Here is a 13,340-nt window from a genome sequence, read left to right as displayed (position 1 = left end):
CAAAGGAAAAAAGATGGTGTGTTATGAATTAAGGAAAACAGTTACAGTACTATACGCATTGCTGTTTCCTTTGCTTTCAGTCTAGTACTGGCATACCTCAGAGATACTATGGTTTTGATTCCAGACCACCACAGTAAAGTGAATATCACAATAAAGCAAGAAGTTTTTGGTTTCCCAGTGCATATAAAAGTTACGTTTATGCTATACTGTTGTCTATTAAGTGTAGAATAACATTATGTCTATTTTTTTTACATATATGTATCTTAAAATACTTTATTGCTAAAAAACGCTAGCCGTCATCTGACAACACAGGGTTGCCCCAAACTTTCAATCTGTAAAAAATGCAGTATCTTTGAAGTGCAATAAAATGAGGTATGCTTGTGTGTATCATTATAAATATCTGCCCCCTTTGAGATCTCAGTCAAAAAATTTGAAAATTTTCATCACTGCTTCACTTAAGGTAATTATCCTTCCTTGTAACCCATTTTTTCTGCTTTCAGAAAGCATTATCTTTCCTGCCAGTGGAGCCTTCTCCATGTCAAGAGAGTGTTGGTTGTGGAGATGCTGCTGATAATAGCTAATATTATTAAACCAGTCTGCACTAGCGTCTCTTCTGACTGCATTAAGTACATTAGCTCATTGATCCTTATTACAAACATATCCCTACATATAAAGCCTCTATTGCTTTACCCATTTTATGATTGAGTCTCAGAGACAGTCAACAACTTGCTTCAAGATCACATAGTAGGAAGTGGTGAAACTAGGATTCAAACCTAGGTCTGCTGATTCAGGGGTCCAAGCACTTAACCATTGTACTGCGTATACTGCCTGGCTCTGTTACTCTAATATAAAGGTGACGTGTGCCTTTTGTTACTTCTGGAGTTGGATGTTTTGCTTTGGTAGCCCCCAAGAAATTTTGAATCGCCTAAAATATTGAATGTAAGGGAGTTTAGCAACAGTCTGTCATACCAGCCTAATGGTCTTTCAGAATGAAAGAGCCCTCAGATGCCTCACTTCTGCCTCACACTGGGCTCTGTTAAGAGGGGTGGACCCAAAAGAAGATAGGATAATAATTTGGGAAGCAAGATACATTCTCAGGCGCCATCTTGCCTCATGAAGAGCTACATTAAGAAAAGATTGAGATCAAATAGCCTAACCCTGAAGTTGTGTCATCATTATATGTTGGTAAGAGTACACTTCTGGGTTAGTGGCAGAGTTAGGGTTAGAACCCAGGTCTCCTTATTCCTGGCACCATGTTCATGGTGTCTCATTCATAAAAACTGTGGAAAGGTCTGGAAAATCTTCAGTACCAGCATTCTTTTACATATTTGGAAAAGGATCACTATGCAGTAAAGTGAAAGAATTGTGGATTTTTAAAAAGCTTTATTTGGACTTCCCTGGTGGCGTAGTGGTTAAGAATCTGCCTGCCAATGCAGGGGACACAGGTTCGAGCCCTGGTCCGGGAAGATCCCACATGCCGCGGAGCAACTAAGCCCGTGCACCACAACTACTGAGCCTGCTCTCTAGAGCCCGCGAGCCACAACTACTGAAGCCCACGCACCACAACTACTGAAGCCCACCCGCTTAGAGCCTGTTCTCCACAACAAGAGAAGCCACCGCAATGAGAAGCCCGTGCACCGCAACGAAGAGTAGCCCCCCCTCGCCGCAACTAGAGAAAGCCTGCACGCAGCAACGAAGAACCAACGCAGCCAAAAATAAATAAATAAAATTAAAAAAAAAAAGCTTTATTTGATTGAACTCTTTTATTTAAATAGGTTGTTTGAACTTTAATGAAGACAGTAAAGGAGGATGATTCACTAGAAAGGTGGCCCCTCCTGTAGAAACGCAAGCGTTTATGCTAAAGTCTTGGGTAGGAAGGCTGTAGAGAGAATTTAATATGCTGCTTACAAGATGGAAGTAAATAACTAATGACTGAAAATTTTACCTTACTTACCTTAGTTAACTTACAGGGTTTCACCTTCTAGTGAAGAGCTATCCCTGCTTTTATAAACACTGAACTTAAAACGTGCTAAGAGATGTTGACCATTATGGGGATTCAGACTTTACAGATGATTGTACTGGATACAATGTTCTATTTTTCAGAAGTGAATGACTAGTCATCAGTTTATTCATTTTTTTCTTATGTTTATAAATTATCCTAATTTTTTGAATCAATTTGATATGAGTAGACTATTAATTTAAATGGTTTTTATTTCCTTTTGATAGCATTAGAGTGCTCATTCATTCATTTGGCAAATATTTATCGAACCCCTTACTATATGTGAGACACTGTCCTGTTCATTGGGAGTTTAGCAATGAACAAAATAACAAAAATCCCTGCTTTCAACATGAGGACGCAAACAAAAAAACTTACTATGTAAAATAAGTAACCTGTCAGAAAGCGGTAAGGTTTGTGAAGAAAAATAAAGGAAGGGAAAGGAAGTAAGGAGTGCTTAGAAGGGAAGATTTCAATTTTCAAATCTTATTGCCATATTTTATTGCTTTTAATCTTATATATAATCTCCCCATTTCCACACAGAGCCCCAAGCATTACATTTTCAGCTAGATTGTAGTCTGAAAGAGAATAGATGTCAGAACTAATTACAGGGTAAAGGGATTTGTAACTGTGCCTGTACAAATGGTTGATCAACTGTAAGAATTTCATACACTACTTACAAAGCAAAAGCAAATAAGCAGTCTTTAGTATTTCAGCAAATGTGGTCATCTTTGGTAAAATTATGCTTAGAACTGAGGTTTAATAATGCAAAGAATAAATTAATTACTTAACAAGACCAGGAATATGTGGACTTCATAGTAATTTTCTTAAGCAGATGCTCATTTCCCTGTTTTGAAAATAAAATTAAACTGGGCATTTTGTCTCACAGAGTGGGATGCTAGTTATATCCTGTAAATTAATATTTATCCTTATCTTTTGTGCTTTTGCACTTTGCCTGCCAGGAGAAATGTTCATCCATGTGTATTCTGCTCATTATATAAGTTTATTAGCTGGTGTTTATAATCTATTTCATATTTTTACTATTTATTTGAACCACCTTGCCCAGTAACCCTAATTTTTTAAATCCCTGAACAAATTTTACTATCTTACACTGACTGTTTTTTGCTACAAGGCTGTTTACAAGGCCTCCGGGTCTTTGTACATTGTGTTACTTATATTTTAGTCTTCCTCTTTATTTATTATATAAGTTCATCAGCTGGTATTTATATTTTGCTTCAGAGCTGTTAAAAAAATATTCATGACACTTGTTGAAGATGGTAAGACAGACTTTATTCACGGCGGAGGGGCACCTTTATTCAAGGTGTAGGGACCACCGCAATTGGGTCTTGCAGTGGAGATGGAGATTAGAGGCTTCTCTGAATACTGCATGGACAAGTGGGAATTTATCACCAAGGAGCAGAGTGGAGGTCAGCGGATAGAAAATTACTAAGAGGAAACATCATGGGTGTGGGGGATTCTGACTAAACTGACCTAACAGGATTCTTGTGGAAGGCAGGCCTAGGTGATTAAACATCACCTGGGGAATGGTGGAGAATTCAGAACATGATCAGATATCCAGAATGATCATATAATGAGAGGGGAGATGGCTTCTGCTAAACTGACTTAGCTAGGTTCTTGCTAAAACTGGATTTTACAAAGAAATGCACAAATGGGCTTAGGAAAGGTTAGGAGTCTGACTAAAGTTTGGTCAAGCAGAGAATCTTTGTCAGTGTCTTGATATGCTTTTTTTCTGGATCTTCCTTTTCAGTCACCCAATTCTCTTTGTATCCTTTTTACAGTCTTTTTTTTTTTTTTTTTAAAGAACCAGATTTTTTTGGTTTTATTGATTAATTCTGTTTTGGGGGAGTGAGTGGGGAAGTATGATCTATTCCAATGATTTCTATACTACTTTATTCCTTCTACTTTCCTCAGGTTTTATTGTTCCTTTATTAGCTTTTTTTTTTTTAATATAAATTTATTTTATTTATTTATTTATTTTTGTCTGTGTTTGGTCTTCGTTTCTGTGCGAGGGCCCTCTCCAGTTGCGGCAAGCGGAGGCCACTCTTCATCGCGGTGCGCGGGCCTCTCACTATCGCGGCCTCTCTTGTTGTGGAGCACAGGCTCCAGACGCGCAGGCTCAGTAGTTGTGGCTCACGGGCCTAGCTGCTCCGTGGCATGTGGGATCCTCCCAGACCAGGGCTCGAACCCGTGTCCCCCACATTAGCGGGCAGATTCTCAACCACTGCGCCACCAGGGAAGCCCCCCTTTTTACAGTCTTTTATTGATCTTTTGCTTTAGGGACATTTCCAAGAATTCTACTTCAAAGATCTGTCACTAGATCTTTGTACCTTTTTTTTCCCGCTCTAAACTTATTCTTTAAAAAAAAAACACAACACTATTTTAAGAAGGGTTACCTTCCTTTGCTACCATTTTTATCATAATTATTCAGTGTTCCTCTAAATAGCAGACTGAAATGAGATGATTCGTCAGTTTGAAACCAAAGCCATGCATAAATTATTTAAGAAGCAACAAAAGAAGCAGCATTCTCATTTTAAGCTTTTTGTAAATTGGATACTTCATTAATAAGAAAATTTTAAATTGTGAATTGTCATTAATGCAGTATGACTTTCGCTGAATGGCAAAAGTATAAATTCATTTCTTAACTCGTGTATAGCTCTGTGCTGTCAGGGATATACTCAAGAGTAAATATTTCTAGAGTAGTACAATGAATACAGTCATGGGGGTGATAAGTCAAGACCTGAGAAATCTTCTTAAATAGTTTGATATATGAAGAAAACATAGGCAGAACACTCTTTGACATAAATCGTAGCAATATTTTTTGGATCTGTCTCCTAAAGCAAAGGAAATAAAAGCAAAAATAAACAAATAAGACCTAATTAAACTTAAAAACTTTTGCATAGCAAAGGAGACCATCAACAAAACCAAAAGACAACCTACTGAATGGGAGAAAATATTTGCAAATGATATGACCAATAAGGAATTAATACCCAACATAAATAAACAGCTCATACAACTCAACATCAAAAAAACAAACAACCCAATTAAAAAATGGGCAGAAGACCTGAATAGACATTTTCCCAGAGAAGACATACACAGATGGCCAACAGACACAGGAAAGATGCTCAACATCATTAATCATCAAAGAAGTGCAAATTAAAACCAGAGAAGTATCAGTTCACACCTGTCAAAATGGCTGTTATCAAGAGGACCACAAATAACAAATGTTGGTGAGGATGTGGAGAAAATGGAACCCTCGTACACTATTGGTGGGAACGTAATCAGTGAGGTCACTAAGGAAAACATTATGGAGGTTTCTTAAAAAACTAAAAATAGAACTATTTTATAGTTCTATTGCTATATTTTATAGCATTTCCACTTCTGGGTATTTACCTGAAAAAACAGAAAACACTAATTCGAAAAGATACATGCACCCCAATGTTCATAGCAGCATTATTTATAATTGCCAAGATATGAAAGCAACCTAAGCGTCCATCAACAGATGAATGGATAGAGAAGATGTGTGTGTGTGTGTGTGTATATATATATACACACACACACACACACACATATATACACACAATGGAATATTACTCAGCCATAAAAAAGAATGAAAATTTGCAATTTGCAACAACATGGATGGACATGGAGGGTATTATGCTAAGTGAAATAAGTCAGAGAAAGACAATGATATCACTTATATGTGGAATCTAAAAAATAAAACAAATTAGTGAACATAACAAAACAGAAACAGATTCACAGATACAGAGAACAAACTAGTGGTTACCAGTGGGGAGAGCGAAGTGGTGAGGGACAAGATAGGAGGAGGGAATTAAGAAGTACAAACTACTATGCATGAAATAAATATGCTACAAGGATAATACTGTACAACACAGGAAATGTAGCCAATATTTTATAATAACTGTAAATGGAATATAACCTTTAAAAATTGCGACTCACTTTGGGACTTCCCTGGTGGTCCAGTGGCTAAGAATCTGCCTTCCTATGCAGGGGACACTGGTTCGATCCCTGGTCGGGGAACTAAGATCCCACATGCCGCAAGGCAACTAAGCCCGCGCACCACAACTAGAGAGAAGCACACACGCCACAACGAAAGATCCCGCATGCCACTAAGACCCGATGCAAACAAAAATAAATAAATAAAAGTTTGTGGGTTTTTAAATTATTTATTTATTTATTTTTGGCTGTGTTGGATCTTCGTTTCTGTGCGAGGGCTTTCTCCAGTTGCGGCGAGCAGGGGCCACTCTTCATCGCGGTGCGTGGGCCTCTCACTGTCGCGACCTCTCCCGTTGTGGAGCACAGGCTCCAGACGCGCAGGCTCAGTAGTTGTGGCTCATGGGCTTAGTTGCTCCGCAGCATGTGGGATCTTCCCAGACCAGGGCTTGAACCTGTGTCCTCTGCATTGGCAGGCAGATTCTTAACCACTGCGCCACCAGGGAAGCCCTAAATAAAAGTTTTTAACTAAAAAAAAAAAAAAAATTGTGAATCACTTTGTTGTATACCTGAAATTTGTATAATATTGTATATCAACTATACCTCAATAAAAAATTAATTGTAAATAAAAATAAAACCACCTATAATGCCATCACCATGAGATGTTAACATTTGGTTTTATGCCCTTCCACTGCATGGATCCTAATATGTGTGCATGTCCATACTTATTTTGTTTTGTTTTTTACAAAAGTAGAAAATGCTTACACAATGTTGTATCCTGCTTTTTCATTCATTATTGTATCATGAGTACTCTCCCATATTATTGATATTCCTAGTAACTTAATTTTTTTAAATGACTATATGACGTTTCATTATATAGCACCTCCTACTGTTGAACATTTGGGTTGCTTTGAGCACATTTACTTGATTCTAAGTAACTGTTGGTTGTAAGATCTGCTATTAATTCAAAAGCTTTTTGGAAAAATTATACTTTAAACATGTATATGGTGTAGAAGATTCATCCTAGTTTCAGGAACATTTAAAAGCCAAAATGTGAGTCTTAGAATAATGGAAACACAGAATTGGTTACTGCATATATGCTGTGATGAACGTCTATAAAACTAAATATTAGACTGTGTCTCTGATTACATTTATTTAGGGTACATTTATAGAAGGGGCAGGTGATGTAGTTGACTCTGCAAATAAAATGGCTGAAAGACATGATACCAACCCTTCAAGCGTTTATAGTAGAGAGGATTATATAGAAAATAGAGATAAGTAATTATAACACACTGTGATAAATACTACAATTGGAGAGTATAAGAGGGGTAGCTAATTTAGATTTGGAGGAACCATAGAAGACTTTCTGTGTAGCATCTAAAGCTGTCTGAGAGATGAATAGAAGTTGGGAGAAAACTTCATCTTCAAAGGCTCAAAGGTGAGAGAGCTTATCCCATTGGAAGCACTGAGGTAGTTGAAGACAACTGGAGTTTTAAGGTAGAAAGGGTGATCAGCAGAGAGTTTAAGTAAGCTAAGAATTGAAAAATAGCCATTGGATTGGCAGTGAGGGCTATAAATGGCTTCAAGAGCATTTTCAGGGGAAGAAGGTGATTTGAGATGAACAAAATATCCAAAGATAAATAAGTAGAGGCCTTACACCTAAACTTTTCTTAAGAATGTTTACATGAGAAGAGTGAAGAAACAGATTTAAATGTAACTATAGAATGTCGAGAGAGACCAGCATACTTGTAAGCTGAAGGGCAATACTCAGTTGAGAGAGAAAAATTGGAGATATGGCACAGGAGGTTTCTAATGGAGCACATTGGAGAAGGCAAGAGAGAACTGGTCAGGGATCCTGGTGGAAGCAATAGTTGTGGCCAATATACATTATACTTTGGGATTAGAAGAAAGATGAGGGGTTTGTGTGTGTGCATCATTGAAGTAGAGGGTAGGAAGAGGGAGGCAAGGCTGGGTCATCAGTTGAGTGGAGGCACTTGAGGATGAAGTGAGAGGTTTGGGAATGGGGAGCGGGGGAAAGTTGATAAAGGGCAGGTAAAGTGATTCATGGTAGTCATGAGGGAAATCAATAACTAATTTGCATGGATATTTTAAAAGGAAGTGAGAGGGTAGTAGTCTCTATCCAGGTTTGGGGTTCTGTTGGGCAGGTAAGGTGGAAAAGAGAGGATCATTACAGCTACTGTGCATTTTTTTAACGTCGGTTTCAACAAAGCATTGATTGTGGTGACGATTGCATATCTCTATGAATATACTAAAAACCATTGAATTGGATACTTTAAATGGGTGAATTGTATGTATCTAAATTACATCTCAATAAAGCTGCTATATATGTTTAAAAAGAATTGATTGAAAAATAAGTATTGTTGGTCTTTGGTTTTCAACAGTACATTCTTTCTATTTTAAAGACAAGTGATCACACTTTTTTTTGTTTGGTTGTTTCTTTTAACCTACCCCTTCTGTTCTTTCAGTCGCTGGGTAAGTCGGAGTGCCACTGCACAGCGCCGGAAAGACCGCCTTCGCCAACATTCCGAGCACGTTGGGCTGGACAACGACCTGAGGGAGGTATGTGGGCTGCCTTCCCGGGATGCCTTGATGCAAGAGCTGTGAACTAGGCCTACTTAGCCCAGCAGGTGTCAATTGTGTAGGTTCTTTCGTGTTCTTCTAAAAGAATCGTTCAATTATGTTTTAAAATAGTAATCCTTTTATACTGACATAGCTGAAAACACCTTTTTTTTCCATTTTTTGTAATTTTAATACATCTAAAATAAGGCTGTAAAACAAGTCTCCCTGTGTACCACATCAAGTAAAGGTTAAGCTTAGGATAAATTTTTGGTCAGTATGTCTCCCACAGGGAAAAAAGGTATAAGAGCATAGACTTTCTAAGTTTCAAGCATAATTTAAACTTAGTAAGTAAAGATATATTTGCCTGTGCTTTGTCCTTGGCTTGCTGACACCATTTTTAGGAGTGTTTTAAAATTATTTTAAATTGAGATCCTTATGCTTTATTTGTACTACTTGAAAATAAAACGGTAATTACACATTTGAATAATGATAAGTAAGTTTTTATTTTTTCTTGTGATCAAAAGAAAATATAGTTAGAAGATCCATTAACTATTTTCTAAACTCAGATGGGTAGAAATAAAGCAGAAAACAGCATTCCAAATATATATATTGCTCTTTGTTGATGTGTTCATATATATAGATATGATTTTAAACATTTTCTTAAGAACTGAAGCATAGCCTGTCTACTGCTTTTCTTTTGTGCTGCTGTATTTCTTCTCTCCCTTCCCTTCTGCTGTGACTTTATCATATGCATGCTTGTTTTGCTGTCTCTTTCTCCCTATCCTTTTCTTTTTTGCTTTTCTGTCATTGGCACTTCTCCATCCTCTTAGCCTTCCGGGGAACTTGTGGTCTGTCAGAACTCCATGGCATTCTGGGAGTGGGATCAGGGTCCACCTCCTCCTGCACGACTTCCTAAAAAATCCTTCTCTGAGTGCTGCCTGGTATGTTCTTTGCCTGAAAGTGCTTTGCAGATGTTCCTGAATCTTGTCTTTGGTGTTCCTCGAATCATCCACGTGTATGAGTGCACATAGCTCTAGAATGCCTCACATCACCTTGTGACGTGAACTGTTATCTCTCCACTTCCTTTTGTGACTGGTACCTTTTCATGGTGGTGTGCACTAACAAGAGTAATTCTATACCATTGGCAGGTAAAACTGATTATTTGAATTCCCTATCAGTGGTGTTTTTGAGGGGGAAAGGGGGGACTAGATCTAGCACCATTGTTTTTCTTCCAAAGGGGAAATACATTAAATATTCAAATTTTCTTTTATTTAAGCATTTTGCAAAAGTGCAGAGGTGATTCATTTTCAAACAACTTTTCTTTTGCCGAGTTTTATCTCCACAGTGTTTTAATTTACCCTTCCTTATTCCTGGTCTGTATTTTATATGGTCAGAAAAATCAGATCATCAATATAGAATCTTAGTGCTAAGAGGAACATTTGAGGTAACTTTGTCCAACTTGACATGATTTAACTGAAGTCCAAGAGGCTTGCCTAAAGTCAAATGGACACACAAAGTCAGGGCTAGGCCCACAGGCCAGGCCTCCTTACTCCAAGCCAGTGCCCTTCCCAGTAACCCTGCACACTGGGTTGCACTGAACAGCTGCTCACCTGAGGGCCAGAGTTACTTAGGACTCCTGGTTGTATTTTTTCCCATTATGACATATTAGTATAAAGACATATTAATATAAATTTACTTAACTTTACAGTGGTCTGCTCTTCACAAGCTCCATGTTGGTTAGAGGGACAGTGTGTTGATTAGAAAATTCAGGGAAAGCCTGTACTAAAGAGCAGTTATTTCAGTGTTTACTGAATAATAGGATATATTTTCATGGGTAGCTCCTACTGATTTGCTTTTGGCTTAGACAAAAACGACGAAGAGCATAGTAGAAATCTCAGAAGAAACCTGGGGTGGCTTCCCTCTGTAGGGAAATCAACTTTATTATAAAACCACTCCTTGTGAAAGATTTCTCTTTCTTCTCAGTTTTTTATCTTAAAATACACCTTTTCTTCCAGCGACCCCAAAGAAAATCACATTTTTATCGTCACTTGTTTGCTGTAAAGGCACTGCTCTATTTTTGTAGTATACAGGGGCAGCCTCACTTCTTGCTGTGAGGAAGGGTCTTGAGCCACCCCTGTATCCATTCTGTGCATGTCTGTGGAATGTTGCTTATTTTGTGGCTTCAGCAAAGGTGCTCAGAAGGAGAGTTTGCACGTGGCCCTGTGGAATTCACTGTTGGCTAATACTACATCTGCCCTGTATGTGCAGGGTGATTGGTGAATATGGCCACTCAAAGGACAGCCCCATTCTAGCTTGCTGTCATTTGTAAAATAGAACATAAACTTTAAACAGTGCTTAATTTTTAATCCAGTTATTGACTTTTAAAAATCTAATTATGCATATATTTCAGAGAAAAGAAAAATGCCTGCGGCTTCTTCCTAGCCTCTTGCCTAACCATGTACCTCACTTCTTTCCTTGTAGCCAGTGTGTTTCTTCCTAAGCCAAGTTTAATACTTAAGTCTTCTTGAGAATTGAGTGTTGTAGTGGGTCTCTCTGCATTTGCACAAGTCCTAAAGATGGAGGAATTGAGGCTGGGGGAGAAACAGAACCCTTTTAACATTTAACAGTTAACATTTGTTTTTACCAACCATTTATCTCTCATTTGTAATATTCCAGATAACATTAGTACAACCTGAAATGATAGGAAATGCAGGTATTATAATCTCATATATGATCCCTGTCTTATATCTCAGGTTTGTTTTTCTGAAACTTTTCATTTCCTGCTTTTATTTATTTGAACATTAACCTTCAGGATGTTTTGCTAGACCTTGTTACGCTTAATTTCCCTAGTGGTGATAATTGACTCTCATTGTCCATTTTTCCTCTTTCTTTGACCCTCTAAAAAAGATTTGAAGCAGAAAGAAGTATACACAACTGTTATAGCAACTAAATTCTTGCAGAGTTCATTTCATTTTTTAATCTGTTCTTAAAATAATTACACTGGAAAAGAGATTATTTTGTTAATGCTGCCTTTCGGCAGGAGGGCTGATAGAAGTAGAAGGTAAATGGATTCGTTGAATCCCTAATTGGTGAGATTTTTAACAAATTGTACTAGATTTAGCAGGTTATTTTTCTTCCAAGGGGAATGTATTAAATGTGCAAACTCTCTTTTATTTAAAGAATGCAAAGGATTTTACACATCTTTTTCTTATAATATCGAATTTCCCCTTAAGATAGAAAAGATAGACTTCACATATGTATCTGTGGGAGGATGTGCTGGCTTGCAATCTCTCTCTCTCCAATAAACTGCTGATTTTACTGTATAATTTAGAGCAATTATTCTCTAAATATGGACCTAAGACACTTAGACTTTTTGGAGATTCTGCCCTGTGATCCTGATACAAACATAAGGTATCTGGATGAGCTTTTGCAGGTACCACAGAAAGAAGAGAGACAACAGCTGTCCTGCGCTAATTACGTGTAGTGATTTTTTTTTTTTTCCTGGAAGTTCACTAATCAAAGCTCAAGAGCAGTGGTCTGAGTTTCTGTGGTCCTCTCTGAGCCATCGATGTCTCCTAAAATAATATGATATTTCTGCTTTCTTTTGACTGTGGAACAAGGCAAAGGAGGGATGTAGCAAAATGTCTTGGAAACAAGAGGCCTCCTCCTGCATTTGGAGCACATGATACTTTTCAGAGTGATCTCATAGCTTTCTTGTGAGGCAGGTGGGCTTGTTTTATGCCCATTTTATGAATAAGCAGATATGCCTGAGGTCATAAAATTTGTTGCAACCATTTTCCAGAGCTCCTGATTTTACTGTTGTGACTTGATTAGGGCAAAGGGTTGGGTTGGACAGCACTGCCCAAGAGGTTAGAAGCATGTCAAGGCTCTTGTTTTGTGGGGAGATGGGTGGAGGAAACCAGTGATCTGAGAATCACTGGGTTCCTGTAGAACCTTGGATTTGTTATTCAGACATGTGAATTTTTCCATCCCAGCCATGATCGTGACTAATCACACCCCTGGGTATTCCCAATAAAAAGACTGAACTAGATGAAACTCCATCTCATTTTGAATGAGTTTTTACTTGGTGTGGCTTCTGTCACTCTCCTTTTCACAGGGCTAACAGTAGAGGGGGTATGAATACCCTCCACCTTTCAGTGTGCTAAACCTTGAACTGCTGTTGCACGTATACACTTACGGCCTCTTTTTGCATCTTGTTGTTCCTGCACTTGTTTGTAAGGTTAAGTAGGTCAGAAGAATATCTGATGTTTATACATTAAAAATACTCTTTAATTTTTAGAAATACATGCAAGAGGCACGAAGTTTAGGAAAAAACCTGAGGCAACCCAAATTGTCAGACCTCTCTCCTGCAGTGATTGCACAAACCAACTGGAAATTTGTAGAAGGCTTATTAAAAGAATGTAGAATGAAGGTATGTATTACTCACTGTGCAGGACAGTGTACATTCATGTTCAATCCATGTATGAAGCTGAGCTGAGCCAACCCCCACTTGAGCCTGTAGCTTCCTTAGAAGGACACTTTTACTGGGGCATAAGCCTCATGTGCTCTTTACTGAGGGCATGAACCTCCATGGGTTCTGTTAGCCACAGAGTCAGTGACATGGGAGCCCTGCATGGTTTTTCTCACCTTTCAGCCATTGCTATCTTCCTCTCCAACATGACAGATATTAAGCCAGTCAGAAGTTGTGTCAGGGATGTCATCATCTTATGTGAAAGGCAACACATTTTTTTGTATGTGTTTATACGTGTCTCTGTGTGCACCTGTGCAGAAC

The 13,340-nt window shown here is 38.1% G+C and overlaps 1 protein-coding gene across 10 annotated transcripts in view; it reads left to right on the top strand.

The window, feature by feature from the left end:
* The window catches only part of DENND5B (DENN domain containing 5B), a 228,235-nt gene that overhangs the window by 169,845 nt on the left and 45,050 nt on the right, over positions 1-13,340 (top strand). For 5 of the 10 annotated variants that reach the window (XM_082352055.1, XM_082352058.1, XM_082352056.1 and 2 more), the window contains 3 exons: positions 8,455-8,548; positions 9,379-9,489; positions 12,849-12,980. In XM_082352055.1, the coding sequence (XP_082208181.1) occupies positions 8,455-8,548; positions 9,379-9,489; positions 12,849-12,980 (337 nt within the window). The remainder of the gene's footprint in view (positions 1-8,454; positions 8,549-9,378; positions 9,490-12,848; positions 12,981-13,340) is intronic. The other 5 variants (XM_082352060.1, XM_082352059.1, XM_082352054.1 and 2 more) reach the window with 2 other exon arrangements.

Source organism: Balaenoptera borealis, assembly GCF_965194805.1.
Source record: "Balaenoptera borealis genome assembly, chromosome: 13".
Classification (NCBI taxonomy): Eukaryota; Metazoa; Chordata; class Mammalia; order Artiodactyla; family Balaenopteridae; genus Balaenoptera; species Balaenoptera borealis.
Note: the sequence above shows the minus strand (reverse complement) of the source record. Positions and strands in the feature narration are given on the sequence as shown.